General features: G+C 37.2%; 1 protein-coding gene and 1 pseudogene across 2 annotated transcripts in view; one reads left to right on the plus strand and one right to left on the minus strand.

Annotated features, from left to right (window-relative positions):
* TBCE (tubulin folding cofactor E) overlaps window positions 1-27,106 on the minus strand; it is an 87,694-nt gene that overhangs the window by 57,034 nt on the left and 3,554 nt on the right. Inside the window, exons 2-3 of one of the 2 annotated variants that reach the window (XM_069064827.1) lie at window positions 10,734-10,866; window positions 7,864-7,948 (exon numbers count right to left, since the gene is read on the minus strand). In XM_069064827.1, coding sequence (XP_068920928.1) covers window positions 7,864-7,948; window positions 10,734-10,839 — 191 coding nt within the window. In that variant the 5' untranslated portion in view covers window positions 10,840-10,866. Of the gene's footprint in view, window positions 1-7,863; window positions 7,949-10,733; window positions 10,869-27,106 lie in introns of those variants that run through there. The other variant, XM_069064829.1, reaches the window with a different exon arrangement.
* Window positions 24,563-25,360, plus strand: LOC138143574 (small ribosomal subunit protein eS19 pseudogene; annotated as a pseudogene).

The raw sequence follows: 27,106 nt of genomic DNA on the forward strand, positions 1-27,106 counted from the left end.
CACACACACACACACACACACACACACACACACACACACACACACACTTAAACTACAACAGCTCTTTTTTGCCTCTACAATTACATATCAAGTACTCTGTTAAGCTTTTAAAGCCCATCACAACCAGACCCCAAACTATCTTTCCTGCCTCACTAGACATTATTCCTTCTCCTGAACTCTGTGATTTTGCCAAATTGATTTTTTTTTTCTGTTTCTCACATTATGGCATCCATCTCCCAACTCAGGGCCTTTGAACTGGCTGTATCATGTATACCCTGTACTCCCTCCTGACCTCCATCTCAGAGAATCCCTTTCTTCCTTTAAGATGCAGCTCAAGTGCCATCAACTAGACAAGATTTTTTTTCCTCATTCCCCAATTACTCTGTATTTACTGTCTTCATACTTAGATTGACAGATAGACAGATGGATATGTACATATATAATTGTTCTGGTAGAATATAAGAATTCAAAGGGAAAGAAGCTAAAAATAATTTTTTAAACTAAATGAGAGTGGTAGAAAGAAAAATGGAAAAGAAATGAGAGCTATGAAATAAAGAATAAGAAAGAGAAATGGAAAGCTTGGCATAAAAGGGACAAAATGTTACTCAAGAAAATGACTTCCTATAGCTTATATCATATTGCTTGTCATCTTAGGGAGGAGGAGGCAGGGAAGGAGGGAGAAAAAAATTTGGAATTCAAAATTTTATAAAGTAAATGCTGAAAATTATCTGTACATGTAATTGGAAAAAATAAAATACTACTAACTGGGAAAAAAAGAAAATACAGACATATCTACAGAGACTAGCCAGATGGCCTATAATAATAATAATAAAAACTTAGATTTCCACAATTAAAAAAAAACTTAATTAACAATATAAATGTCAGACTTTATTACCTTAAAAAATAATATAAATAAATAAAAAAATAAATAATACCTCTTTCCATGAATAAACGTATTTATTACACTAAAAAAGACCCGACTTCCTGAAAATTAGGATAAATCAAATAGAAGGTAATGTCTTATTAACCAACACGAAATATTAAAAAGAATTTTTTAATGAAGAAAATATAAGGTATTACATAGTAAAATCAAATGACCTGGAAACAGAAAAGAAAAATGAAAGACTGGGAAAAAGGGATGTACTAGGAGAAAGGGGAAGGGAGAGAAAGAATGGAGAAAACCATCTCACATAAAAGAGTCACACAAGGAAGTTTTTTACAATGGAGGAATACACCACACTCACTCAGTTGGGTATAAAAATCCATCTTAGTCAAGAGAGAAGTAAGAGGGGAAGGGGCTAAGAGAAAGATGACAAGAGTAATAAGAGGGAGGGAAGATTAAGGAAGGGAACTGTCAAAGGACAATGTAAAAAAGGAGAAAGAGGAAAGGATAAACATAAGAAAACAGAATGGAGGGGTGGCGAGGTGGCGCAGTGAACAGAGCACTGGCCCTGGAGTCAAGAGGACCTGAGTTCAAATCCGGCCTCAGACACATAACACACACACACACACACACACACACACACACACACAAACTGGCCATGAGACTTTGGGCAAGTGACTTAACCCCAATTGCCCTCAACAAAACCAAAAAAAAAAAAAAAAAAAAAAAAAAAAAAAAAAAAGAATGGAGAAATACACAGTTAGCAATCATAACTATGAATGTGAATTAGATGTATTTATTCATAAAACAGAAGTAGATAGTAGAATGGATTAGAAACCAGAATTCAACAAAACATTATTTATAAGAAACTTGCAACAGAAAGATACATAGAGTTAAAATAAGGGGCTGGATCAGAATCTATTATGCTTCAACTGAAGTAAAAAAGGCAGGAGTACTAATCATAAAATGAGAAAAAGCAAAGCAAAAATAGACCTAGTTAAAATAGATAAGCAGGGAAACTATATTTTGCTAAAAGGTACCATAGACAGTGAAGTTATAGCAATACTAAACATATATGCACCATATGGCATGGCATACAAATTATTAAAGAAAATGTTAAATGACTTACAGGAAGAAACAGACAGAAAAACTCAACTAGTGAGGGTCAATTTACTCTTCTCAGAACTAGATAAACCAAGTCATAAAATAAATAAGAAGTTGACGAATAGAATTTTAGAAAAGTTAGATATGATAGCACTCTGGAGAATACAGAATGGGAAGAGAAAGGAGTATTCCTTCTGCTGAGCTGTACATGATACCTTCACAAGAACTATGTATTTGGACATTAAAACCTCACAAACAAATGTTGAAAAACAGAAATATTAAACACACCATTTTCAGATCATAATGCAATGAAAATTACATTCAATAAATGGCCTTGGAAGATTAGGTTATAAAGGTATTGGAAATCTAATAATCTAATCCTAAAGAATAATGGGTCAAAAAATAAATCATAGAAACAATTAAAAATTTCATTAAAGAAAATAACAAAAATTTGTGGGATGTAGTCAAAATAGTACTTTCTAAACACATCAATAAAAAAGTGAAAGGGGAGATTTATTTTTCTAAACACATCACTAAAAAAGTGAAAGGGGAGAACAATAAATTGGGCATGCAACTAATAAAAAGAAGAAATCAAAAACTCCAAACTCAACTGGGACCTCAATACTGTTAGGAAATCCTACTATACCTCCTTTATCATCTTACTATCTCACTCTCCACAATGGCTCTTCCAAAGTTTTGCATATCTCCCTAAAATGTCTATAACTCCCTCTACCCCCCCACCCTCTCAACTGAGAACCTTGCTAATATTTTACAGAAAAAACATTGAGACCATTCACTGTGAGCTCCCTCTTCTCCATTCTTCATCTCATGTCAGTTATATATCTTTTGCCACTATCTCCTTCCTCCTTCACCCATCTCACATTAGGGGTAGCCATATTTTTTTTTACCAAGGCTAACCCAACTACTTGATGAGCCACCTCATCTCCAGCCTCAGGTGAGAAGAGGAGCCAGATGTTCCTTCAACTGTGTGCCTTCCATCTCATGTTGTACATGTAGCCTGAGAAAAGGCAGTAAGGGGCCAGGCTGGGCAACTTATATCTGTCCCTAAACAACCTCCCTCTATGCTAGGATCATACAACTTGAGGTCACCAGATTTGGCAATTCTGAGATTACTGGTTAACTTTAGAGAGCAGTTTTGTTGGAAGGATGAAGTCAAAAGATGGATTGTAAAAAGCTCACAAGAGAATGAATAGAGGGGAAATGGAGTTATCTATGGCAGATTCCCTTTTCAAGGAGTTTCATCACAAAGGGTAGAAGATATATAGGAAATTTTGTGTGTGTGTGTGTGTGTGTGTGTGTGTGTGTGTGTGTATATATAGTTATCAGGGATGGAAGACTGTCCCCTGAGAGAAGGTAGCAAGTGGTAACGCCTGGCAACTTCTATATGCCCCAAATTGACTTCTCCCTAAGCTAGGAGTCTACAACTGCCTACTGTGCAATCTACCCACTACTCTAACTCCTCTACCTGCTCAAGCAATCATATTTCATCTAGTCTCCTCCAACAGACTGCCTCTTTCATCATCCTCACTCACTCTGTCATGTATTTCAATCTCCTCCCCTCTACTGGCTCTATCCCTACTAGCTACAAACATACCCATGACTCCCTCACCCTCAAAAAATTCTCATTATTCAAACAATTTGGTACTGGTTTAGCCCATCTGCAAGACAGTTTAAAAGTGTGTGGTCGCCATACATGCTACAGCTTCTTGGAGCCACAGATGAGAGTTGGGTGAATCAGGTAGACATGGTATGTGCTATAAGAAATGATGAAGAAGATGGTTTTTGGAGAAACCTGGAAAAACTTGTATCAATTGATGGAAAGTGAATTCAGTAGATGCCAGAAAACAATTTACACAATGAAAGACTTAGAACTCTGATCAACACAATGATGAGCCACAATCCCAGAGAATTTATAATGAAGCATCTCCCCTACCTCTAGAGAAGTTGTTGGAATACTCAGAGTACAGATTAAAAAGCATGTGTGGGGCTCTGGGTCCACGACTAATGTAAGATTGTGTTTCACTTGACTATAACAATGTAATAAGGTTTTGTTTTTCTTACTTTCCCAATGGGGTGAGGAGTAAGGTGTGGCAGCAGGAAAAGAGGAGAGAATTCAGGGCTGAAAATATTTAAAATTTAATTTAAAAGGGGCGGCTAGGTGACTCAGTGAACAGAGCACCAGCCCTGGAGTCAGGAGGACCTGAGTTCAAATCTGACCTCAGACACATAACATTCACTAGCTGTGTGACCTTGGGCAAGTCACTTAACCCAACTGCCCTGCCCTCCCCCCTCCAAAATGCAAAACACAACCCCTCAAAAAAATTAAAATAAAAAAATAAAAATTCACTTTCTGTTAAAAGCCCTTCCGAATCCCCCTTAATGCTAGTGCCTTCCCTCTGTTGATTATATCTTACTTGTACATAGTTGTTTACATTGTCTTTCCCAAACACTGTGGGCTGTCTGAGAGCAAAGATTTTCTTCTTCCTTTTCTTTTCATCTTCCAGGGCTTGGCATAGTGCCTGTCACATAGCAGGTGCTACATAAATGTTTACTGACTGATGATTATATATTACTTTCCTTCATATACTACTACACAGTGTAGTCAAACTGGTCTTTTTACTATTCCTCACACTCAACACTCCACCACCCATCTCCATGCCTTTGCACCAGTTGTCCTCCATGCCTAGGACATACTTACTCCCTTTGCACTCTTGCCTCTCAGAAGTCCTAGTTTCCTTCAAGACTCAACTCAGGCACCATTTTCTACATTAAAACTTTCCAGATTTCTCCAGCAAATAGGGTCTCTCCACCAATTAGCTTCTATTCCTTTTGTATATATCTTGTACATAACTATTATGTATATATTGTTTCCCCTAGTAGAATGAAAGCTCTTGTATGTAACTATTATGTATATAGTTTCCCCTAGTTGAATGTAAGTCTCCAAGACTAGATCACTTTTGTCTTTGTATCCCTGGCACCTAATACAGTACCTGATACAGAGTAGGTTTTTAATAAATGCTTGCTGATTGATAACAAAATCATAATAAAAGACAAACAGAAAGGTGCATCTGTTATTGAGAGTGTTATATATAAACTACTAAATAACAACAAGGATGTCAAAAGTAGAGGAAAAGTTTTCATATATACCAAATATATTATATAGGCAGGAACCGAGAAGTGAGGTAGATGCCCAATAACTAGGGAATGGATGAATAAATTGTGGTTCTTGAGTAAAACTGCATATTACTACACCAAAAAACAATGAATATGAAGAATTCTGAAAAACTTAAGAAGACTTGTACAAACAGATGATGAACCAAATAAGCAATATACACAATGAATACAATTACTTAAAGGGAAGCTACACTAAAAGATCTTAGGTTGAAGACCAATACAATGAATCTTCAATTCAGAGGGCTGATGATAATGCTAACCTCCTTCCTTGGGGCTGACAAGTAGTGAATTCTAAATACAGAATGAGGCATATGCTGCATGTGCAGTGTGTCGATTTCTTTTGCTTAACTGTACTTCTTTATTAAGGGAGGTTTCTATGGTAAGGTAGTATTGGACATATTAGTGATGTAACAATAAAACATTAGGGGGTGGCTAGGTGGTGCAGTGAATAGAGCACTGGCCCTGGAGTCAGGAGGACCCGAGTTCAAATCTGGCCTCGGACACTTAACACTTATTAGCTGTGTGACCTTGGGCAAGTCACTTAAACCCAATTGCTCTGCCTTCCTCCTTAAAAAAGCAAAAACAAACAAAATTTAAAAAGCTATTCTTCGATAGCAATAAATTATTTCTCTTTCCTGGCCTGTCATATCACCGTACTGAGAATAAGTCACATTTAAACACTACTACCAAAAATGCAACATGAGTATTTCAGGATAATGAAATAATCCAAATCAAACCAAATATTGGTGATACAATTTTTTTTTTTTGCTTTTTTGCAGGGGAGAAAGCAGGGCAATTGGGATTAAGTGACTTGCCCAAGGTCTCACAGCTAGTAAGTGTTAAGTGTCTGAGGCCAAATTTGAACTCAGGTCCTCCTGACTTCAAGGTCAGTGCTCTATTCACCACGCTACCTAGCCATCCCTGTACATACAATTTTTAAAAGGCAACAAAATTTAAAAAAAATTAACTTTATTTGGTAAAGACCCAGGTGACTGAGTTACTTTATTTAGAACCCATCTAAAGAAAGAACCAAAGCAGATATTCTTAGGAATAATACTAGTCTAAACATAAAAAGGTTCACACGATTATTCTGTGTTAGTTGGTTTTTATTTTTTTTATCTCTTCTTTCAAAAAACAAATGGCAAAAACTGGGCATAGACCATTATCTAACACCATATACCAAAATCAAGTCTAAATGGGTGCATGATCTAGGTATAAAGGCTGATACTCTAAGCAGTCTGAGAAAGCAAGGAATAGTTTACCTGTCAGATTTGTGAAGAGGGGAAGATTTTATGACCAAACAAGAATTAGAGGTCATTATAAAATGCAATATGGATAATTTTGATTACATTAAATTGAAAAGCTTCTGTACAAACAAAGCCAATGTAACCAGGATTAAGAGGGAAGTGGAAAATTAGGACAGAATTTTTACAACCTATGTCACTGATAAAGGACTCATTTCTAAAATATACAGAGAATTGAGTCAAATCTATAAGAATACAAGTCATTCCCCAATTGATAAATGGTCAAATGATATGAACAGGCAGTTTTCAGAGGAAGAAATTAAAGATATGCATAAGCATATGAAAAAATGCTCTAAATCACTATTGATTAGAAAAATGCAAATCAAAACAACTCTGAAGTACCACATCTCACCAGTCAGATTGGCTAAGATGACAAAATAGGAAAATGACAAATGCTGGAGAGGATGTGGACAAATTGGAACACTAATGCGTTGCTGGTGGAGTTGTGAACTGATCCAACGATTCTGGAAATCTGGAATTATGCCCAAAGGGATATAAATAATTTCATACCCTTTGACCCAGCAATACCACTTCTAGGGTTGTATCCCAAAGAGATCATAAAAGTGGGAAAAAGACCCATATGTACAAAAATATTTATAGCAACTCTTTTTGTGGTGGCAAAGAATTAGAAATTATGGGGGTGCCCATCAATTGGGGAATGGCTGAACAAGTTGTGGTATATGAATGTTATGGAATACTACTGTATCATAAGAAACGAGGAGCAGATGGACTTCATATTTACCTGGAGAGGCTTATACGAACTGATGCTAAGTGAGAAGAATAGAGCCAGGAGAAATTTGTACACAATTACAGATACAACGTATGTGTGACAACCAACTTTGATAAACTGGATTCTTCTCAGCAATCCAGAGTCACAAGTCAACCCCAAAAGACTCATGATGGAGAGAGATGTTTACATGCAGAGAAAGAACTGAGACTGAACCCAGATTAAAGCAAACTACCTGCCCTTTTTCTTTTTCTTGTTTGGTTTTGTTTCCTCTTTCCCATTCTTCATTCCATCTGATACAATCCTTCTTTATAACCTGACTAATACCTAATGTGAAAGTATTTGCAGATACTATATTTGATTGTATGCTGCCATGGGGGGTGGGGGGAGGGAGGAGGGAGAGAAAATTTGAAACTCAAGGAATTGCGGTAATGAATCTTGTAAGCTAAAAGTAAACAAATTAATAAAGACCAAAAACAAAAAACAAATGGCAACAGGTTATTCCAAATGTAGTAATAGCCACAAAGAAAAAAGTGTTCCATTACAACATACAAAATAACATTTTCTACTGCACTTATGTCAAAATGTTTCTTTTCCTTTTCCCCTATTATGCTATACTCAGATAAATTGATATAAAATTTAAAAATCACCTGCATTTAAAATATACAATCCCTTCATGGCTACCATCATGTTTTCCTCTTTGAGGGTTATCCCATTCTACTCCCAGCCAGGGTCCTAGGGTAAAAAAGATGAAATGAGAAATGACTGTGATATTATATGTAGTGTTTTCCTCCCACTCTACAATATTTCATAACATAAAACAATCACTAAAACAATATTAAGGAAGGACAAAATGTTACTTTTTGTGAAGGCAAGATCATATCATTTATTCCTATTCTAAGCAAAACCAACAGTATGCTTAACTCAAACCACAGGCCACAAAAGTCTGTTAAAAGAACTCAAGGTTTTTTTTTCTTTTATTAAATAAAACCAAACACAAGTTAATTATCTTTACTCGGTGCAGACACTATAAGAACAACTTGCTGGGCTAGCAGGATTAGAGAGAAAGACTAGGAAATCAAAGAGCACTGTTATTTCATTAAGTACTAAAAAAAAATCTCAGCAATGGAAGCAGAAGCTTCTCTATGTACAGCAGGTAAGACATGCATTTCCAGCATTCAATTGTAATTTCATACTCTGTATGACATACTGACTACCACTTGTTTACTCAAAAAAAATAAGAGTGACTTTTTACTTTGGAGTCACTCTCTTCTGTTCCTTGACCTTCTGGCTTTTAGATGAACACTTGGCAAGGAGGGGGAGACAGGATATCTCCAATCATACCACTTTCCTAACCTTGGATACAATAGCCCATGTCACAATGGCTTATCCTGAACTGTCATCTCAAGTTATAATTCAATAATTATCCTAAACCGAGATGGAAGAGATATGTTGTCATAATCTATGAGTTATATTCACTTCAACTAAGCTACTTGGAACTAGGTTGGATTCAGCCCTGAGGATTATAGGTTGCCTAGTCCTACTTTAAATTTTTTCAAGCCATACATCAACCATATTGCAGGGTTCAGTACAGCTTACAGGAAAAATAACTTAAACAAAAGGAAATAATTAATTCTAAATGCAAGAGGAGAGGTGATTAGGATGGGGAGACCTACTGCAAATATGCTCACATTTTCCCTTGCTGGGAAAAATGCATGCAGGTATACATATTCACTGCCAAGATCCAAAAGAATATGTGAAACTTTGGAAGCCAGTTGTTAGCCATGACTGAGGACTGGTATTGTAGGATGGCCAATATCTTCTAATTGTCTGTAGAAAGGGAAAAAATAATGACTCAGAAGGGGCTGAACCAGAACTGAGCATGTATACAAAAAGCTTCTCACCCATTTCTTGGTCTCTTTTTCCATTTTGGGTTATGAGTGAGATAGAACTCCCTTTTCACTGGGAAAGAACAGGGAAGGGTGGTTGTGAGCACAGGGAGCCTCTATTTCTTTTGTGTTTATTCCATTCTGATCTTAGGTGAATGAGAGTTCTAAGAAGGGAGAGCTCAGGTAAGGGGACCCAGAGGTACCATCAGAGGTCTCAGTGGTAACTAGAATCAGTCCACTGGAGACAGCAGCTATGGCCATGAGAGTAGCCAACAGAGAAAAAGAGCCTGTAGACAAATGTGGAAAAACAGTCACCTGACAATGTCAGCTTCAGGGAAAATGACTCTTGAAGAGAGAACAGCTGCCTGTGGACTCTAGAAATGTACAGATCCTCAAAATCCAGCAGTTATACTTAAGTGGAATTTTATGAGGACATTCCATGCCAGGAATTGGGAGATACCCCTTTACCACACATACTCCTTAGTCATGTGCCTTACTTTTTTTATTGTTCAGTTATTTTTCAGTTGTGTCCTACTTCATGACCCCATCTGAGGTTTTTGTTCAAAGGTACCAGAATCATTCGCCATTTCTCTCTCAAGTCCATTTTGCAAATGAAGAACTGAGGCAAATTGGGTTAAGTGACTTGCCCAGGGTCACACAGCTAGTGAGTGTCAGAGGCCAGATGTGAACTCACAAAGAAGAATCTTCCTGACTATAGGTCCAGCACTCTATCTACTATGCCACCTAGCTACCCTTATGCCTTACTACCTTTGTACCTTAAGTAGAAGCCCACTCTCACAAAAAGATTTTGTGTGTGGAAAGGTAGAATGCAGCCTTGGTTTTAGGGAAATGTTTTATACAAACCCTCTTGCTACAATCCCTGTTCTAAAAGTTAGTGGAGGTCACGTGGTTGATTGATAAAAGGGAGCACACTGGTAAGGACTTAGAAACCACAGCACCTTGGGGTTGCCTCTAGAACCCTGAGAAGTAATCTGCCACCCTCTGAAGTCCACTAATATGAATACAGGTTAGAAAAAGATACTATACCATAATGCATTTTAGAGGAAGTCAGAAAATCAACCTTTTTTTGTTTATTTTGAGGAAAATTAGGAGAAATCTCTATGAAAGGAGCTACAGAATTATTTTGAAATTGAAGAATGTCTCTGAAATAAATAACTTCTAATTTAGCTATTTTATAACTTCAGAATTTTGTACATCAGGCTTTCTTAACAATGACAGTAACAATTTTAAAACTAAACATTTTTAAAATCTTTTAAAAAATAAATCCTTAGATTTCAAAAGTAAACTAAAAGTAATTGCAATTGCAAATCAAAATACAGAAAATCAAGATTTCAGTTAAATGACATTTGTTTTTAATAGATTCTAGAAATAATATAGCTACTGTAAAAAAACACATTTTAAGTATAGCACAAATGCATTATAAGATAGCTAATTAGATTTAAAGATGCCGTAGGTCAAACTGTGTCTCTTAAACAGGACAAATCCATAGAGTAAAAACCTATAAAACTGGAAGCAGTCATAAAGGGGTTACAATCTACTTCTACTAGTAGGACAAACCTTCAATGAAACACTTTACAATATAAAGAAAAATAATAATAAATTGTATCTACCTGTTATGGGAGGAACACTACCAAAATAGCGCACTGTTGCAAGTTCTCCATTAACATCAACTCTTCGGCCAATTACATCAGAAGGCACAGAATCGCTCATGGTCATAAGGATACTATTAAAATATCCAATTATCTAGGAGGAAAAAAAAAACCCATGTTAATAACTATTCAGTCAAAATGTTTAGAAGATTTTTTTTTTAATTTCCAATCCGTAGTAATTTAAAACAAAGAAAATGCTCCCAGAGTCAGAAAGACCTGGGCTCGGATCTGGCCTCAGACACAACACAAAAACTAGCCATATGACCTTGGGCAAGTCACTTAACCCCAATTGCCCTCCAAAAAAAATCGGAAAAAAAAAGAAAATGCCCCCTATTCAATTCCAGTCTTTTCTAGATTTGACAGGTATGCTAAAACTCTATGTATCTTATTTATATAACATAGTTCTATTTAATGTGACCATACTTAAGTTTAGTCTAAATTTGCTTTGAACACTTTAAGCCAGCTCACTATGACTGGTCCTTATCATTGGAGTAGGAGAAAGGATACAGAATATTATCTTCTTTCTCAGAAGCAGAGATAATGAACCAAAGTGGAAAAATTAACTCTTGCCAGAAAGAACTGAATAAAGCCCTAGTGATGAGCAAGTACCACTTTAAGTGAAAAAATAAGCTGAACCAAAAAACTCACAGCAAGAATTTTAAAGAAATATTATTTTTAGAAATGAGATATATAAGGGGTGGCCAGGTAGCACAGCAAGTAAGAGCACCGGCTCCAGTGTTGAGAAGACCTGGAGATCAAATCCCGGGCTCAGACACTTAGCACCCACCCAGAAACACCTGGCCGTGTAACCTTGAGCAAGTTACTTAACCCCGATTGCTTTAAAAAAAAAATGGAAAAAAAAAAAGAAATGAGATATATAGAGGCGGCCAGGTAGCACAGCGAGTAAGAGCACCGGCTCCAGTGTCGGGATGACCTGGGGATTGAATCTGGGCTCAGACACTTAGCACCCACCCAGAAACACCTGGCCATGTAACCTTGAGCAAGTTACTTAACCCCAATTGCTTAGGGGTGGCCAGGTGGCTCAGCAAGTAAGAGCACCGGCTCCAGTGTTGGGATGACCTGGGGATCAAATCCGGGCTCAGATACTTAGCACCACACCCAGAAATAACTGGCCGTGTAAACTTGAGCAAGTTACTTAATCCCAATTGCTTAAAAAAAAAGAAATGAGATATATGAGTGGGTAGGACAAGATCCTAATATAAACTAGAGCCCAGAAACCTGAAGTTTTAAGGTAATACTACCCAATAAGGAGCCCTTTAAGTCACTGGTAAGTCAGGCAAACCAAAGTCCTAAGTTATACTTTTCAATATACTATTCAAACTCTCCACAAAACCACAGTACAGGAGAAAGAGCACAGGATTTAGAGTCAGAAGACACAGAAGGTTCTCCTATCTGGATGTCATCACTCTAAGAATTGATGTCAGTAGAGAATGGAATGAATCTTGACTCTACTACCTGTGATCACAGGGAAATTATTTTGCCTTTCTTCACCTGAGCTTGCTAACTAGAAAGCTGGGGGTTTGGCCTAGATGAAGATCTCTGAGGTTCCTTTTAGCTCTAAGTCAATGACACTCTATGTATAGTCATCATATTCAGATTTAGTATATTATTCTTGAAAGCAGAAACTTGCCTTATTTAGCTTTGTATCTTCTTTCTTTCTTTTTCTTTTTGGAAGGAAGGCAAGGCAACTGGGGTTAAGTGACTTGCCCAAGGTCACATGGCTAGTGTTAAGTGTCTGAGGTTGCATTTGAACTCAGGTCCTCCTGACTCTAGGGCCAGTGATCTGCACCACGTAGCTGCCCCAGCTTTGTAGCTTCTCCACTGCAATATATCTTTCTATCTAAAGCAGAGTTGAGAGTTACATTAATTTGCTTTGTATTAATCCTAATTAAATCTTATCTTTTTAGATAGGGCCAATCATTCCTGTCCACAGCAGGAATCCTGGTGTCAGAGAAATGTAGACAAAAGCTGTGCAAAAGCATGGAGACAGGGAAGAATCAGGTGACAATCTCACAGCAGGTGTTTAATAGATTGTGATGATGAATGAAAATTAGTATGTCACTTTGTAATGAATGACAACATTGCTATTTTCCCACTGTTGTTTATTTTATATTGAACACTTTTATATGGAACCTTCATAATCTTAGAACTGAAAGAGACTTGAGAAGTAATACAATCCAAATTTCCATCCAACAATTTGCAAATATATCCTTGACTTCCTTTATAACTGGTTTCCTGTCTTGCTTCCTGCTTTAGTAATTGGGTTCTTGTCTCATCCCCACAGGTATCTACTGCCTAGGTCACAGTTCTTGCAGGACTAAAGCCCTGCTTTGCTCTTTTAATGACTTGGAATTAGGTTCCACATACCTGCCTATAAGCCACCCTCAAGACAACTGCATTTTTGCACATTTTTTGCACCTCGACCTCCTGCCAGGTGCCAGAAAGCTCCTGGTGGCATGTTATGAGGCTTCTCTACTTATTGTCTACCAGATGGTCTGCCTTCCCAGATTTCTGCCTAATGAATAACTGCCCATACAGACTTCATAGTTCCATCAGTTATACTGGTTCTGGTCAATCCCAATCAGTTTTTAGCATGATGCCTGGTAGACAATAAGCATTTAATCAATACTTGTTGACTGCCTGCTGGCAAAGGTACTCAGAAACAGAATTCTTTCTAGAATATTGTTTTGGGTGGTTATCAAGGCTCTGCGCTTAAGCATTTCTAGATACTGGAAATTTACAAAAAATTTCTCCTTTTTGGACTCTATTAGAAAGTTTTTCCTTCAAATGAACTAAAATCTGCTTTCCCACAACTCTTACCAGCTAATCCTAGTTTTTCTTTCAATAACAACCAGAATAAATGTAATCCTTATTCCATACAATAGCTGTTTGCCCACTGTAGTCATCTCTTCTCCAGGCTAAATATCCCCAATATTTTTCCCCCAAGGTTTCTTCAAATGAAGTTTTAAGTCTCTTCATCATCCTAATCATATGACTTAAGACATGGTTCAGTTTGTCACTTTTCCCCTTTAAAATATAATGAAGAGGGGCAGATAGGTGGTGCAGTGAATAGAGCAACGGGCCTTGGAGTCAGGAGGACCTGAGTTCAAATCCGGCCTCAGACACTTAACACTTACTAGCCGTGTGACCTTGGGGAAGTCACTTAACCCCAATTGCCCTCCAAAAAGCAAAAAAAAGTGTATTATATATATGTATATGTGTATATATATTACATATAGTGAAGAGAATTGGAAACCATATTTTATATGTAGTTTAAATGACAGAGTTCAGTGGTACTATAGCCTTCCTTGATATATACTACATATCTATTTATCAATATAGTCTATGACTGCATTACCTTTTTTGATAGTATCTCATATAAATGTGTCAATTAATTAAAACCCTTTAATTTTTCCCACATATAAACCCTGCTCTTATGGCAGGTTTCCTTCATTCTAATCTATGTTTAAAAAACAAAGTACCAGATTTTACAGTAATCACAACTGAATTTTCATATCACCAGAAGAGGTAGAGTAGAGATGAGATGAATTCTAACAGACTGATAATCATCTAAAAATCATATTTTGGCCAAAGTCTGAATTAATCAAACAAACTGCTTTGGTTGATTTAAAAATGCCTTTCCCTGTGTTGGCAACTTGAAAGACCAGAGGTGAGATTCCCCTTATCTTGGGACTTACTCCACAAGAGAGCAAAACAGATATCCTGAGACTATAAAATGTAAATAGGCCCTGCTCTGGTCGTTGTCAATTTGCATTTACAACCAAGGAACTCTATTTTATATATAGATGGTAACAAATAGAAGTCATAAAGTTTTGTGACATGGTCATCCTGAATTGGGATGGCTCTAAAAATATATAAAAAGTCTTATGATTTCTCTGTTCGTCAGTCAGGACTTTAGTCCTGCACTCCTTGCACAAGCCTTAAGGGAATAATGAATGAATAAGGAATAAATAATGTAATTTTTATATTACTATTTGTTTGTCTCCTTTAACCAAACTTTTTCAAAAGGTCGACACAGACACAGACTTGGGAAATCACCAAGGGACAATTTCATGCTGTGATAGTGGTGATGAGCTTTAGGATGTTATTCCTTAGTGGAATGTTCCTCCACCTGAGGAACGGTGCAACTGAGAGTGAGGTGGAAGGGTCACCTCACAGAGTGAAGCAGTCCTTGGTAGTCATGGATTCCTTAAGTTCTTCGATTTACTGTGGTATTCTCCAACCAAGATGAGACCCAAAGGCTGTATACTCTCTTTGAAAGTTAACAGGACAACAGTTGTAGATATACCAGTTATCTTATAGAAGGCAGAATAATGTAGTGAATACAATACTATACTAGTTGTGTGACCCCAGGCAAATCAAACTCTTTCACCTTTAGTTCCTCATCTGTAAAATGGAGATAACAATAGTAACACCCAACTCAAAAGGTTGTTGAAATGATCAAGTGAGATAATATAAGAAAAATGCTTTTCAAGCCTTAGCACTACATAAAAGTTAGCTATTATTATTAGTTGTTTTATATATATATTGTTATATAGTCTGTCAGGGATGATAGACTGTGAGCATGCAAGCAAAATGGATTGTAAGGGAAATGAAACAATGATGAGATTAACATCCAAAAATTCAGGTATTTGCTCCTGCTACAAAGTTTCTTATGTTTACCTTTTCCCTTAGAGCAAGGATTCTTAATATTTTTTGTGTCATGGACCCTGTTGGTAAAAAATTATATGGCAAAATCTAATACTTATGGTTTGTTGCCTATGTTCATATAACTGAACAATATTGAAGGAAATGCTAAATTTTAGCTAGAGGTAAATGAAGATAAGAAATGTAATTTTTTTCCTACCCAAGGGGATCTAAGAGAATGTCTCCCTAGGGAGGAAAAGGAAACTGATTTTTGCTAATTAAAACAATTTTTCATTTAAAAATCATTGCATATATTATTAGATATTTTTCTATATACTGATTTTTTACTAGTTTTTTCTAATTTTAAAAATCTTTGGTAAAATGGAAGTCTATCTGGAAGGAGGGATACAGTAGTAAATTTAGGTGATAAAAAGAACAAATCAATCAAAATCTATTTTTAAAAAGATATTTATCTTGATTCTGCAACTGATAAAATACCTATTCCTTCCAGTCACAAATTTGATAAACCTATATTAATCCACATCACTGATACAAATAACAGAAATTACTGACAATCTCTGAGAGTTAACTGGGGCACCAAGAGATAAGTGATTTCCCTGTATTTACGTATCTGCTTGCTATGTGTCAGAGAGGTCTTGAATCTACGGCTTCCTGACTCCAGATCTTGCCCTCAATTCACTCAGCCATGCTGTCTCTCTAACAGATTCATAGGAGCATAGTTCTAGAACTAGGCAGGATCTAAGAAATCATCTTATCTAACCCCTTCATTTTTTAGATGAGAAAATTGAGGACTAGGGAGGGTAGATTACTTAGTAGTGGTCACATCTAACTAGTGTGAAAACAAGGACCAGAACTAAGATTTTTCTGACTTTCTAGATTAATGTTGTTTCAATAATACCACTATAACCAAGCTAAGGCAAAGATGGAGGGCCTTTAGTGAAGAATTAAAGGAATTTCTTGAAATGTTTTCCCAAAACATAGAAGGAAGCCAGGGAAGCTAGGGAGTAGAGATGAGGAGGGAAAATACTGCAGGCATGGGGGGAAGCTAGTGAAAATGCCCCAAGTGGGGTGATGAGAGTGCTGAGTCTAAGAGCAGCAAAGAGGCTAATGGGTCACTGAAGCACAGAATACATAGATAGAGGAGTGAGGCATAAGAAGACTGGAAAAGTAAGTAGGGGCCAGGTTACAGAGGGCTTTGAAAGCCAACTGAAGATTTTATATTTGATCCTGGAGGTAATAGGGAGTCACTGGAGTTGATGATATAATAAGATCTACATTTTAAGATCAATTTGACAACTGAGTGGAAGATGGATTAGAGTGGAGAGGAACAAGACAGGGAGCCCAAGCAGCAAGGATACTACCAGAAGAATACTGTAATAACCCAGGAGTAAGGTGATAAAAGCCAGCATCAGAGTAGGGCATATAGGACAGATGAAAGACTGTCAAATGCCTATATGATCAAAAGATATGGTATATCTGCAGTATTTCTCTGATCTAGAAGTTTAGAAAAACCAATTAAAAGAGAAAAAGTTGTTTTATCATAACTTGTCTGTTCTATATGAGTCTATCCAAACTACTACTGATCACACTTCCTCTAAGCAATCAAACAATTTGTTTAACAATCTGCTTTAGAATTTTTCCAAACACCGTGGTCAAATGTACCGAATAGTTTTCAGATGTCCCCTTTTTGAAACTTTGGTTCATATTTCTCCATTGGCTTTTCTCTAGTACTTTTCTACTTTTCCATAATTTTTCCAAAGATTATATCAGTGTATGTGTGTATATGTGTATGTATACATCTACACGTTTTATATATATATATACATATATATGTATGTATATGCAGAGAAACAGAGAGAAGAGAGAGAGAATTCCCCCCTACAAGTTATTTTATATGGTGAAATGTACTGTGTGACCCTAGAAACAATTTTATTCAAAGCAGCTAGGTGCTGTCTTACTATAGCCTCACAAATCTTGAGTTTCAATTCCTTTTTAAGCATGGTTTGTTGACTATCTTCTCATATAAAGACCAAGCAAAGAGGAGATGGGAATTTCTACTTTTTTGTCATCTGTTCCCATCAAGCAATGACTTTATCCTTTTCCCATTTTTCTTATTCTAAACATACCTTTAAAACAAAGTCCTATTTGTTGTCCTCAACATTTTTCACTGAATCCAACATGCTTTGGACTTCACCCTTCTTCACACTATCCTCACAGTCTCAAGTTACTGTTTTGAATTTGTTCTTGGTTGTATGTCACTTCTATACTTTATTTTAAAATTAGTGTCAAAGGAGAGAATGGGACGAATACAAAAAACATTTGTCATAAAGGGAAAGGAGTTGGCAACTAATTGTATTTGGAGAGGAAGGGAAAAAGTGTTTGAGGATGTCATCTTGTTTGTAAGCCTGGGTGACTGAGAGAATGGCTCTCAAGAGGTACAAAACCAAGAAAAAGATTACCTGAAAATCAAAATGGACTAAACAGAAGTTAATAACTCCATGAGGTAACAATAAATATTTGAACAAAATCAGAGGACTGATAAATGGAAGAAAACATAAGGTATTTCATATCAAAAACAAATAACCTGGAAAATAAGGCAAGAAAAAACCTAAAAGTCCCCTTACTAAAAAAATAACCATGAACAGCATATTTCAAGAAATTATCAATTAAAATAGCTCAAACCTATTAAACTCTTGAGGATCCTACATCATAGTATAAAGTATTAATTTGGAGTGATAGCACAGTTTAGAGTCACATAACATTATTACCTTAGAAGAAAAAAATTATGGGTAACCTGAAGATTAATAAAAAGATGCATGGTAGGCCTAAGTAGGATATAGCATATTATCAATGATGAACTGTGAGGCAGAAATGGTATAAAAAATAAATCTTCAAGGAAATGCATGACCAGAAACAGTGCTGAGGCAGTCACATAGCACAAGTGTGGAGTAACTAGAGGAATAGCCTTAAGTCCCACATTGGTATCCATGAAAACACTAAAAAGATCAGAGGAAGTTGTATGGAAATTAAGAATATAAAAACATGTTTTTAGACTCTGATCTGCAACAGTGACTATACTGCTGAAATTATTAATCCACTTAAGTACTAATGTAAGTAGTAGGGTGGTGAAGCAATCAGAGGCCATAACATACTAAGATCAACTGAAGTAACTGAAATTGCTTAGCCTGGAGATGACAAAATTTGTGGGTGAGAGGATAGATGGCTTCAAGTTTTTGAAGGGTTGGCATGTGCAAAGGCATTAAGACTAATCAGTTTTGTCTAAGATGGCAGAAAAAGGAATCACTGGTAGAAGGTGCAAAGAGCTAATTGTAAGACATTAGCCTTGGAATCATCAGGACTAGGGTTCAAGTTTTAGCTGTGTTACTACTTTTGTGACCTTGGGCATCTCTGAGCTCCATTTTCCCCATGTATAAAAGATGATGGTTGAACTAGCTAGAGGATGTATCTAAGGTTACTTCCAGCTCTAAATCTGACCCTGAAAGAAAACTTCCTAACAATTAGAGGTAAAAAGTGGGATGGTGGGGCAGCCAGGTAGCGTAGTGAGTAAGCACCGGCCCCAGAGTCAGGATGACCTGGGATCAAATCCAGGCCCAGACACTTGGCACCCACCCAGAAACACCTGGCCGTGTAACCTTGAGCAAGTTACTTAACCCCAATTACTTTAGAAAAAAAAAAGTGGGATGGTGGTCCCATGTCTCAGCATATAATAAATGCTTGTTGACTGACTGGCCTCAGGGTATAGTGGTTTCTCCATCATTAAAGGTCTTAACCTTAGGCTGGATGACCACTTACCAGTGATGTTACAGAGTTTCTTGTTCAGGGATATATTTACCTCTGAGATCTGTTCCAATTCTGAAAAAGTGATTCTTTGAATTTTACCTTTCCACTGTCATAATCTAGTTCTAAGACCCATTTCATCTATCTCAGTGATACCTATAAGGTGGTATTTACTTGTCTATTAAAATTTCAACTTTCTTATCATCTAAGTTCTACACATTAGCCCTTTTATTATACCTTCCTACATAATCCCCCCCCCCAATCCACCTCTCTTCCTAATTTCTGTAATAGGTACCACTTTCCAGTCACCCTGGTATGTAACCTTGGTGTCATCCTTGATTCTTCATTCTCCATCTCCCTACATATACAATCCTTTGACAAATCTTGTCAATTTTATCTCCATACATCTTTTCCATTCATCCCTTTCTCTTTAGTCACACAGCTAATTCATACAACCTAACTCAGGCCCTCAGCACCTTTTATCTAAATTATTGCAGTGGTCTCCTAATTGGTCATCCAGACTCAGGAATCTCTCCTTTCTAATCCATTCTCCATTTAGCTGCGAAAGTGCTTTCCCTAAACCCTAGGTCTGACCATGTAATCAATAAACTCTAAAGGTTTTCAGTTACCTGGAGGATCCTATAAACTCCTCTGTTTGGCATTTAAAACTTTTCAAGAGCTTGACCCCAACCTACCTTTCCAGTTATTTTATATATTACTTTCCTTCTAGCACTTTTTGGTCTATCCAAAATGGTCTTCTTACTGTTTCTTATACATAACACTCTATTTCCTATCTCCATGCCTTTGCACTGGCCACCATGCCTAGAATGCAGCTGCCAAGAATCTTTAGTTTCCTTGAAAATTCAACTTAGCTTTAGCACTGCCCTCTACATGAAGCCTTTCCTAATCCTCCCTCTTCCTTCTAGTACCTTCCAATCAAAAATTATATTTATTTGGTATAGCTTTCATATATATTCACATGTATATATACACACATACGCAACTGAACCCACCTGTGTGTTTCTGTTTTGAAAGGAGACTGCCAAAGAAGGCTACTTGTATCTCAACATTAGAAATATATTCCCTATTTCTTCCATGTATGTCATCTATTTCTATAGGATAATCAGAAATTGGGGAAAGTCAACATGTCTCTTGACAGACTCTCAATGCATTGGATATATGTTTGAAGAAGACAGCATGTTTCCTAATTAGTCAGTTCAAGTTGACTATTCAAGCCTGTATCTATGAATCGCAACATGAAGTCACCTCTCAATGTTACAAATTTCCTCCTAGTATCACTAATGGGATTCCTCACATCTGTTAACATCTTAAAGTCTTCCTTAGGAAATGCCACAGCATTGTTAGATACAGTCTAAATATAGGGTTGTTTTTCCTCTACTGATGTTACTAACAATTTCACAATTATCAATTTTCTACACTTCGGGTTGATGTTGTTTTGTACTAAAATGTAAAAATCCATTTCTACAGATAGTTGATTTATATGAAATCTTCCACCACCCTTCAATTCTCTATGGTGTTGATTCTTTAAGTCTATTAAAAAATTTTTTTAAAATAAAATAAGTCTATTAACTTCAAAAGTAAAAATTATCAATTAAGTTTTACTTGTTTTAAGATAAGAGGAATCCTTGTGGCCTTATTATTGATACACTGAACGAGAAATCAATAGTTCTTATTCTGTTACTTTTTAATGTTCACCAAGCCATCGATCCTCAATCTGTACATTAGATAATATTGGTTGCTGCAGGAATACTATGAAGATAAATGATATATTATACTCCTTTGAAAAATATTTATATTCCATTTTTATACTCTAAGAAAGGATGAATATAAATATGACAGAGAGGCATGCAAAGACAGGGAGGCATGTAAAAACTTACATGAATGTGCACAGTGAAGTAAGCAGAACCAGGAAAACAATGTATACAATGACAACAATAAAAAATGTAACAAATAAATTAAAACTGAATGCTATGAAATTATAAAGAATAAGCTTTGCCCCCAGAAAAAAATGTTTATATTCCATAAATAAGAAAATTTCGTTGCTTGCTGTATGTTGATATTCAGAGTAATACTTTGAACACTAAAAAGGACCTGAATATATATATATATATGTATATATATAATATATATTTGTATGTATATATAATTCAACCAATGTTTTTTGAGCACAATGTAGCAAGGCACTGTGCTACTGTGATTTGAACATAACCACTACTTTTCTTGCCTTTGACCTAACCAGCAAGGAACCAAAAAATGTAGCTTCTTAACCATTTGCTCTCTCTCTTTTTTGTTTTGTTTTGTTTCTTCTCTCTTGTGGTTCATTCCAGGGGTTGTAATTCTAATTTACAACTTGACTATTGTGAAAATATGTTTAATGTGAAGGAAAAAAAAAGTAGCTTTTGTGCAAAAAAAGAGTTAAAACCACTAGTACTTCATAAATCAATATTACCATTAAGTTGTGAAACTCATTCTTCATTTTCAGATCCTGAACTACTTTCTAAATTCTTCCCTCTTTGTTCAGGATTTTATAAAGAAATCACTTTTCTGTATGCATTCTTATTAACCAGACAAGGCCAATGAAGATGTTGATAACAGAGACATGCCTTCAATAGTAAGCTCTACCCGTGAAATCAATCAACCAAGTACCATTTCATTGTGATGTAGTAGAAAGCACTCCCCTGGGCCAGAACTCTCTGAAAACCTCCATGGACCTCAGTTTCATAATATGGAAAATGAAACGGGTTCATTGGGTATAAAGATGAAGAGAAGATGGCAGAATTAGCAGGAAAAAGTACAGAAAACAGCAACAACAAACTACCTCCCCCTCTTCCCTCCCCAAATGCTCTTCTAAACAAATGCACTAGACTGAATTCTGATGAAGAAATACAGATGAAAGTCACGAGTGATTTTTTTTTTTTAAAGCAATCAGGGTTAAGTAACTTGCTCAAGGTTACACGGCCAGTTATTTCTGGGTGTGGTGCTGAGTATCTGAGCCTGGATTTGAGTCATCCAGACACTGGAGCCGGTGCTCTTACTCGCTGAGCCACCTGGCTGCCCCTAAGCAACTGGAGTTAAGTAACTTGCTCAAGGTTACGAGGCCAGGTGTTTCTGGGTAGTTGCTAAGTGTCTGAGCCCGGGATTCAACCTCCAAGTCATTCCAACATTGGAGCCGGTGCTCTTACTCGCTGAGCCACCTGAATGAGTGATTTTTTAAGCCTGGTTCAATAAAAGGAGACACAAAGAGAGATCTGTAGTCACTGGGCATAAGGTCTGGCCAGAAGCACTCACTCCAATACCCAGGGACTATGTGCCCAAGGGCAAGAGCAGGTCTCAGAACCATACAAAGGAGTAACCTCATGCAACTGCAAAACAAGTGCCAACTGGCAGCTTTGTCACCCCATTACCTAGGCCCCAATCATAGATCAGGGGTTAGGGGCGGCTAGGTGGCGCACTGGCCCTGAAGTCAGGAGGACCTGAGTTCAAATCCGACCACAGACACTTAACACACACACACAAACTAGCAGTGTGACCTTGGGCAAGTCACTTAAACCCCAATTGCCCTCCCCCCAAAAAAAAAACATAGATGGGGGTTATCCAAGTAAGGGCCTTGAGCCGAAGAGTGAAGTTCCAGGATAAGGAGCAGTTATAAGCATTAGCCTTAGTACACAGAAAGGAGGTTCGGATGAAAACAGAGGTTGCATGGCTCAATCCTCTGAAGTGGTGCAGGATCCAAGTTCCAGCTTCAAAAGCCTACAATGGTAATTAAGTTGCAAGCCTGAAGGACTGGGAGGATGACATTGACAAACAGTAATAAGGAAGGTAGGAAAGGGATGGAATTTAGGGGGAAAGATAATGAGCTCTGTTTTGGAGATGTTGAATTTAAATGTCTTCTAAATATCTAGTTTGAGATGTCTGAAAAGCAGCTGGATATTAGAGATCAGCAGAAAGATTGAGGCAGGAAAGGTGGATTTGAAAATCATCAGCATAAAGATGGTAACTAAATCCAAGGGAACTGATGAGATCACCAAGTGAAGTACAAGTGGGCAAAGAAGAAAACCCAGAATAGAATCTGGAGGGACACCTCCAGTTAGAGGGAATGATCTGAAAGAATATGAAGCAAAGAAGACAGACGGAGCAGTCAGGATAGAAAAGAGGACGCCAGAAGAGAGCATTGTCCTGAAAACCTAGAGAGGAGACGAGAGTGATCAACAGTGTCACAGGCTACAGAGAGGTCAAGGAGAATGAGGACTGAGAAAAGGCCTTTGGATTTGGCAACCAAGAGATGATTCATAATTTTGTAGAGAGCAGTTACAGTAGAATGATAAGGTCAAAAGCCAAATTACAAGAGCGTGAGAGGAGAGATAGTAAAGGAACCTATTGTAGATGGCCTTTTAGAAGAGTTTAGCTACAAAAGACAGAAGAGATATAGGATGATAGTCAGCAGAGATGAAAGGATCAAGTGAGGGTTTTTCCAGAACATAATAGAAACACTGAAAGCTTGCTAATCCCAGGCCTGAGCTGTCCCTGAGAGCAAGGAACAACATAACGTTATACTCAATATCCCTAAAGAAAGGAGCAACAGAACTTTCACTCCAAAAGCACACAAAACTCAGCCCTAACAAAGTCTAAAGTCAGAAAGTAAGCTAGAAGAAAGTAAGCAAACAAAAAATGAATCCTACCATAAAAAGCTATTATGGTGACAGGGATGATTAAGGCACAAATCCAGAAGAAGAACATAATTTCAAAAACATAGATTAAGCAAAGCCTCAAAAATAAATACAGCTCGGACAAAAATTCAACTAGAATTCCTAGAAGAGATGAAGCAATAGTTTTAAAAAGAGATTTAAAAAGTAATTTTATAAATGAAATGAGAGCAAAATTGAGAGCATTATAAGATGTAAAAGGGATAATTTTGATTATATTAAATTAAAAAGTTTACACAAACAAAACCAATGCAACCAAGATTAGAAGGAAAACAGAAATCCGGGAAACAATTTTTTTAAATTTATTTTTAGTTTTCAACATTTATTTCCGCAAGATTTTGAGTTACAAATTTTCTCCCCATATTTCCCCTACCCCCCACCCCAAGATAGAGAGCCAACTGAATACCCCTTCCCCCAATCTGCTCTCTCTTATATCTCCCCATCCCCCCTCTAACTTTCTAGTAGGGCAAGATGGATTTCTATACCCCAGTGCCTATATATCTTACTTCCCAATTGCATGTAAAAAAGAAATTTTTTTTTAACATTTGTTTTTAAAACTTTGATTCCAGTTTTTTTTCCCTTGGCTGGCCGCGCAGAGCCCACACGATGCCCGGAGTCACGGTGAAGGACATAAACCAGCAGGAGTTCGTGCGGGCCCTGGCTGCCTTCCTGAAAAAGTCAGGGAAGCTGAAAGTCCCCGAAAGGGTGGACACGGTCAAGCTGGCCAAGCTGGCCAAGCATAAGGAGCTGGCGCCCTACGATGAGAATTGGTTCTACATGCTAGCGGCCTCCACCGTCCAGCACCTGTACCTTCGTGGCGGCACCAGCGTGGGCTCCATGACCAAGATCTACGGGGGAGGAGGGGGGGGCGCCAGCGCAACGGGGTCATGCCCAGCCACTTCAGCCCGGGCTCCAAGAGCGTGGCCCGGAGGGTCCTGCAGGCCCTGGAGAGGCTCAAGATGGTGGAGAAGGACCAGGATGGGGGCGGAAACTGACACCTCAGGGACAGAGAGACCTGGACAGAATTGCTGGACAGGTGGCAGCTGCCAACAAGAAACATTAGGACAAACCACACCAGACCCATTAATAAATTGCCTTGTTCTTAAAAAAAAAAAACAACTTTGATTTCCAGATTCTTTCCCTTCTTTCCTCCTCACCCACTCCCACTGGGAAGATAAGCAATTCAATATAGGTTGTACATATGTAGTTAGCCAAAAACGTGGGAAACAATTTTTACAGCAAGTATCTCCAATAAAGTCCTCATTTCTCAAATATACAGAGAACTGAGTCAAATTTATAAAAATACAAGTTATTCCCTAACTGATAAATGTTCAAGGAATAGGAACAGGCAGTTTTCAGATAAAGAAATCAAAACTTTCTATAGACATGAAAAAAATGCTCTAAATAACTATTGATTAGAGAAATGCAAATTAAAACAACTCTGAGTATTACCTCACACCTACCATTTGGTCAATATGACAGAAAAGGAAAATGATAAATGCTGGAGGGTATAGGGAAAATTCAGGACACTAAAGCATTCTTGGTGGAGCTATGAACTGATCTAACTTCTGGAAAGCAATTTGGAATTTTGCCCAAAGGGTAATTAAATTGTGCAAACCCTTTGATCCAGCAATACCACGACTAGGTCTGTATCTGTATCCCAAAGAGCTTTTTTAAAAAAAGGGGGGGGGGAACCTATTTGTACAAAAAATATTAAATAGCAGCTCTTTTTGTGGTGACAAAAAAATGGAAATTGAGGGGATGCCCATCAATTGGAGAATGGCTAACCAAGTTGTGGTATATGAATGTAATGGAATACTATTGTGCTATAAGAAAAGATGAGCAGGCAGACTGCAGAAAAACCAGAACATTGTATACAGTAACAGCAATATTGTATGATTATCAACTATGGAATGATTTAGCTATTCTCAGCAATACAATCATCCAGATAATTTCAAAGGTCTCATAATGAAAAATGCTACCCACATCCAGAGAAAGAACTAGAGGAGTCTGAATGTAAATCAAAGCATACTATTCTTCACTTTTTTTGTAGGGGTTTTTTTGTGTGTTTGTTTTTGGTCTGTTTCTTCTTTCACAACATGACTAATATGGAAATATGTTTTACATGATTGTGCATATATAATCTATATAAAATTGCTTATGGGGGGATGGGAAGGAGGGAAAAATTTGGAACTCAAAATTTTTAAATCAATGTTAAAAACTGTTCTTATACGTAATTGAGGGAAAAAATTAGCATATTTTTTTAAAAATGAAACAAGAGCGCTAGAAAAAAAAAGTTGGAAAAGAAATGAGAACTGTGAGGGGCGGCCAGGTAGCACAGCGAGTAAGAGCACTGGCTCCAGTGTTGAGAAGACCTGGATATCGAATCCCGGGCTCAGATACTTAGCACCCACCCAGAAACACCTGGCCATGTAACCTTGAGCAAGTTACTTAACCCCAATTGCTTAGGGGCGGCCAGGTGGCTCAGCGAGTAAGAGCACGGGCTCCAGTGTTGGGACGACCTGGAAATCGAATCCCGGGCTCAGACACTCAGCACCACACCCAGAAATAACTGGCCCTGTAACCTTGAGCAAGTTACTTTACCCCGATTGCTTAAATTTAAAAAAAAAAAAATGAGAACTGTGGAATCTGAAAGAGAATTAAGAGCTTGGCGCAAGAGGTATGAAACTTTGCCCAAGCAAACCGTGAAAAATAAAGTGGATCAAACAAATCAAAATTTATAAGGTATCTCATAGTAAAAATTTGAGGAGAAAAACTTAGATCATTTGAATACCCAAAAACCATAACAAAAAAAAAACAAAAACCCCCAAACACCTAGATATCACGTTCAATAAATCTTACAAGAAAACTGCCCAGGTCTCTTAGAACCAGAGGGCAAAGCAGAACTGAAAGAAATTTCCTACTACAAAATAAAAATTCCCAAGAATTACAGCCAAAATCCAAAATTTATAGATTAAAAAAAATTAGTGAAAGCAGAAAGAATTCAAGTACCAAAAAGCCACAGTCAGCTTCCAATCTACCTTTGCTGCCTTATCTCACATTATATCCTTTTACATACTCTACATCAGTCAAACTGAACACAAGCACACTCTCTATATAAAC

This window comes from Petaurus breviceps, unplaced genomic scaffold, assembly GCF_028583685.1.
Source record: "Petaurus breviceps papuanus isolate PSGF00001 unplaced genomic scaffold, PetGlider_PUasm1.0 90650, whole genome shotgun sequence".
Classification (NCBI taxonomy): Eukaryota; Metazoa; Chordata; class Mammalia; order Diprotodontia; family Petauridae; genus Petaurus; species Petaurus breviceps.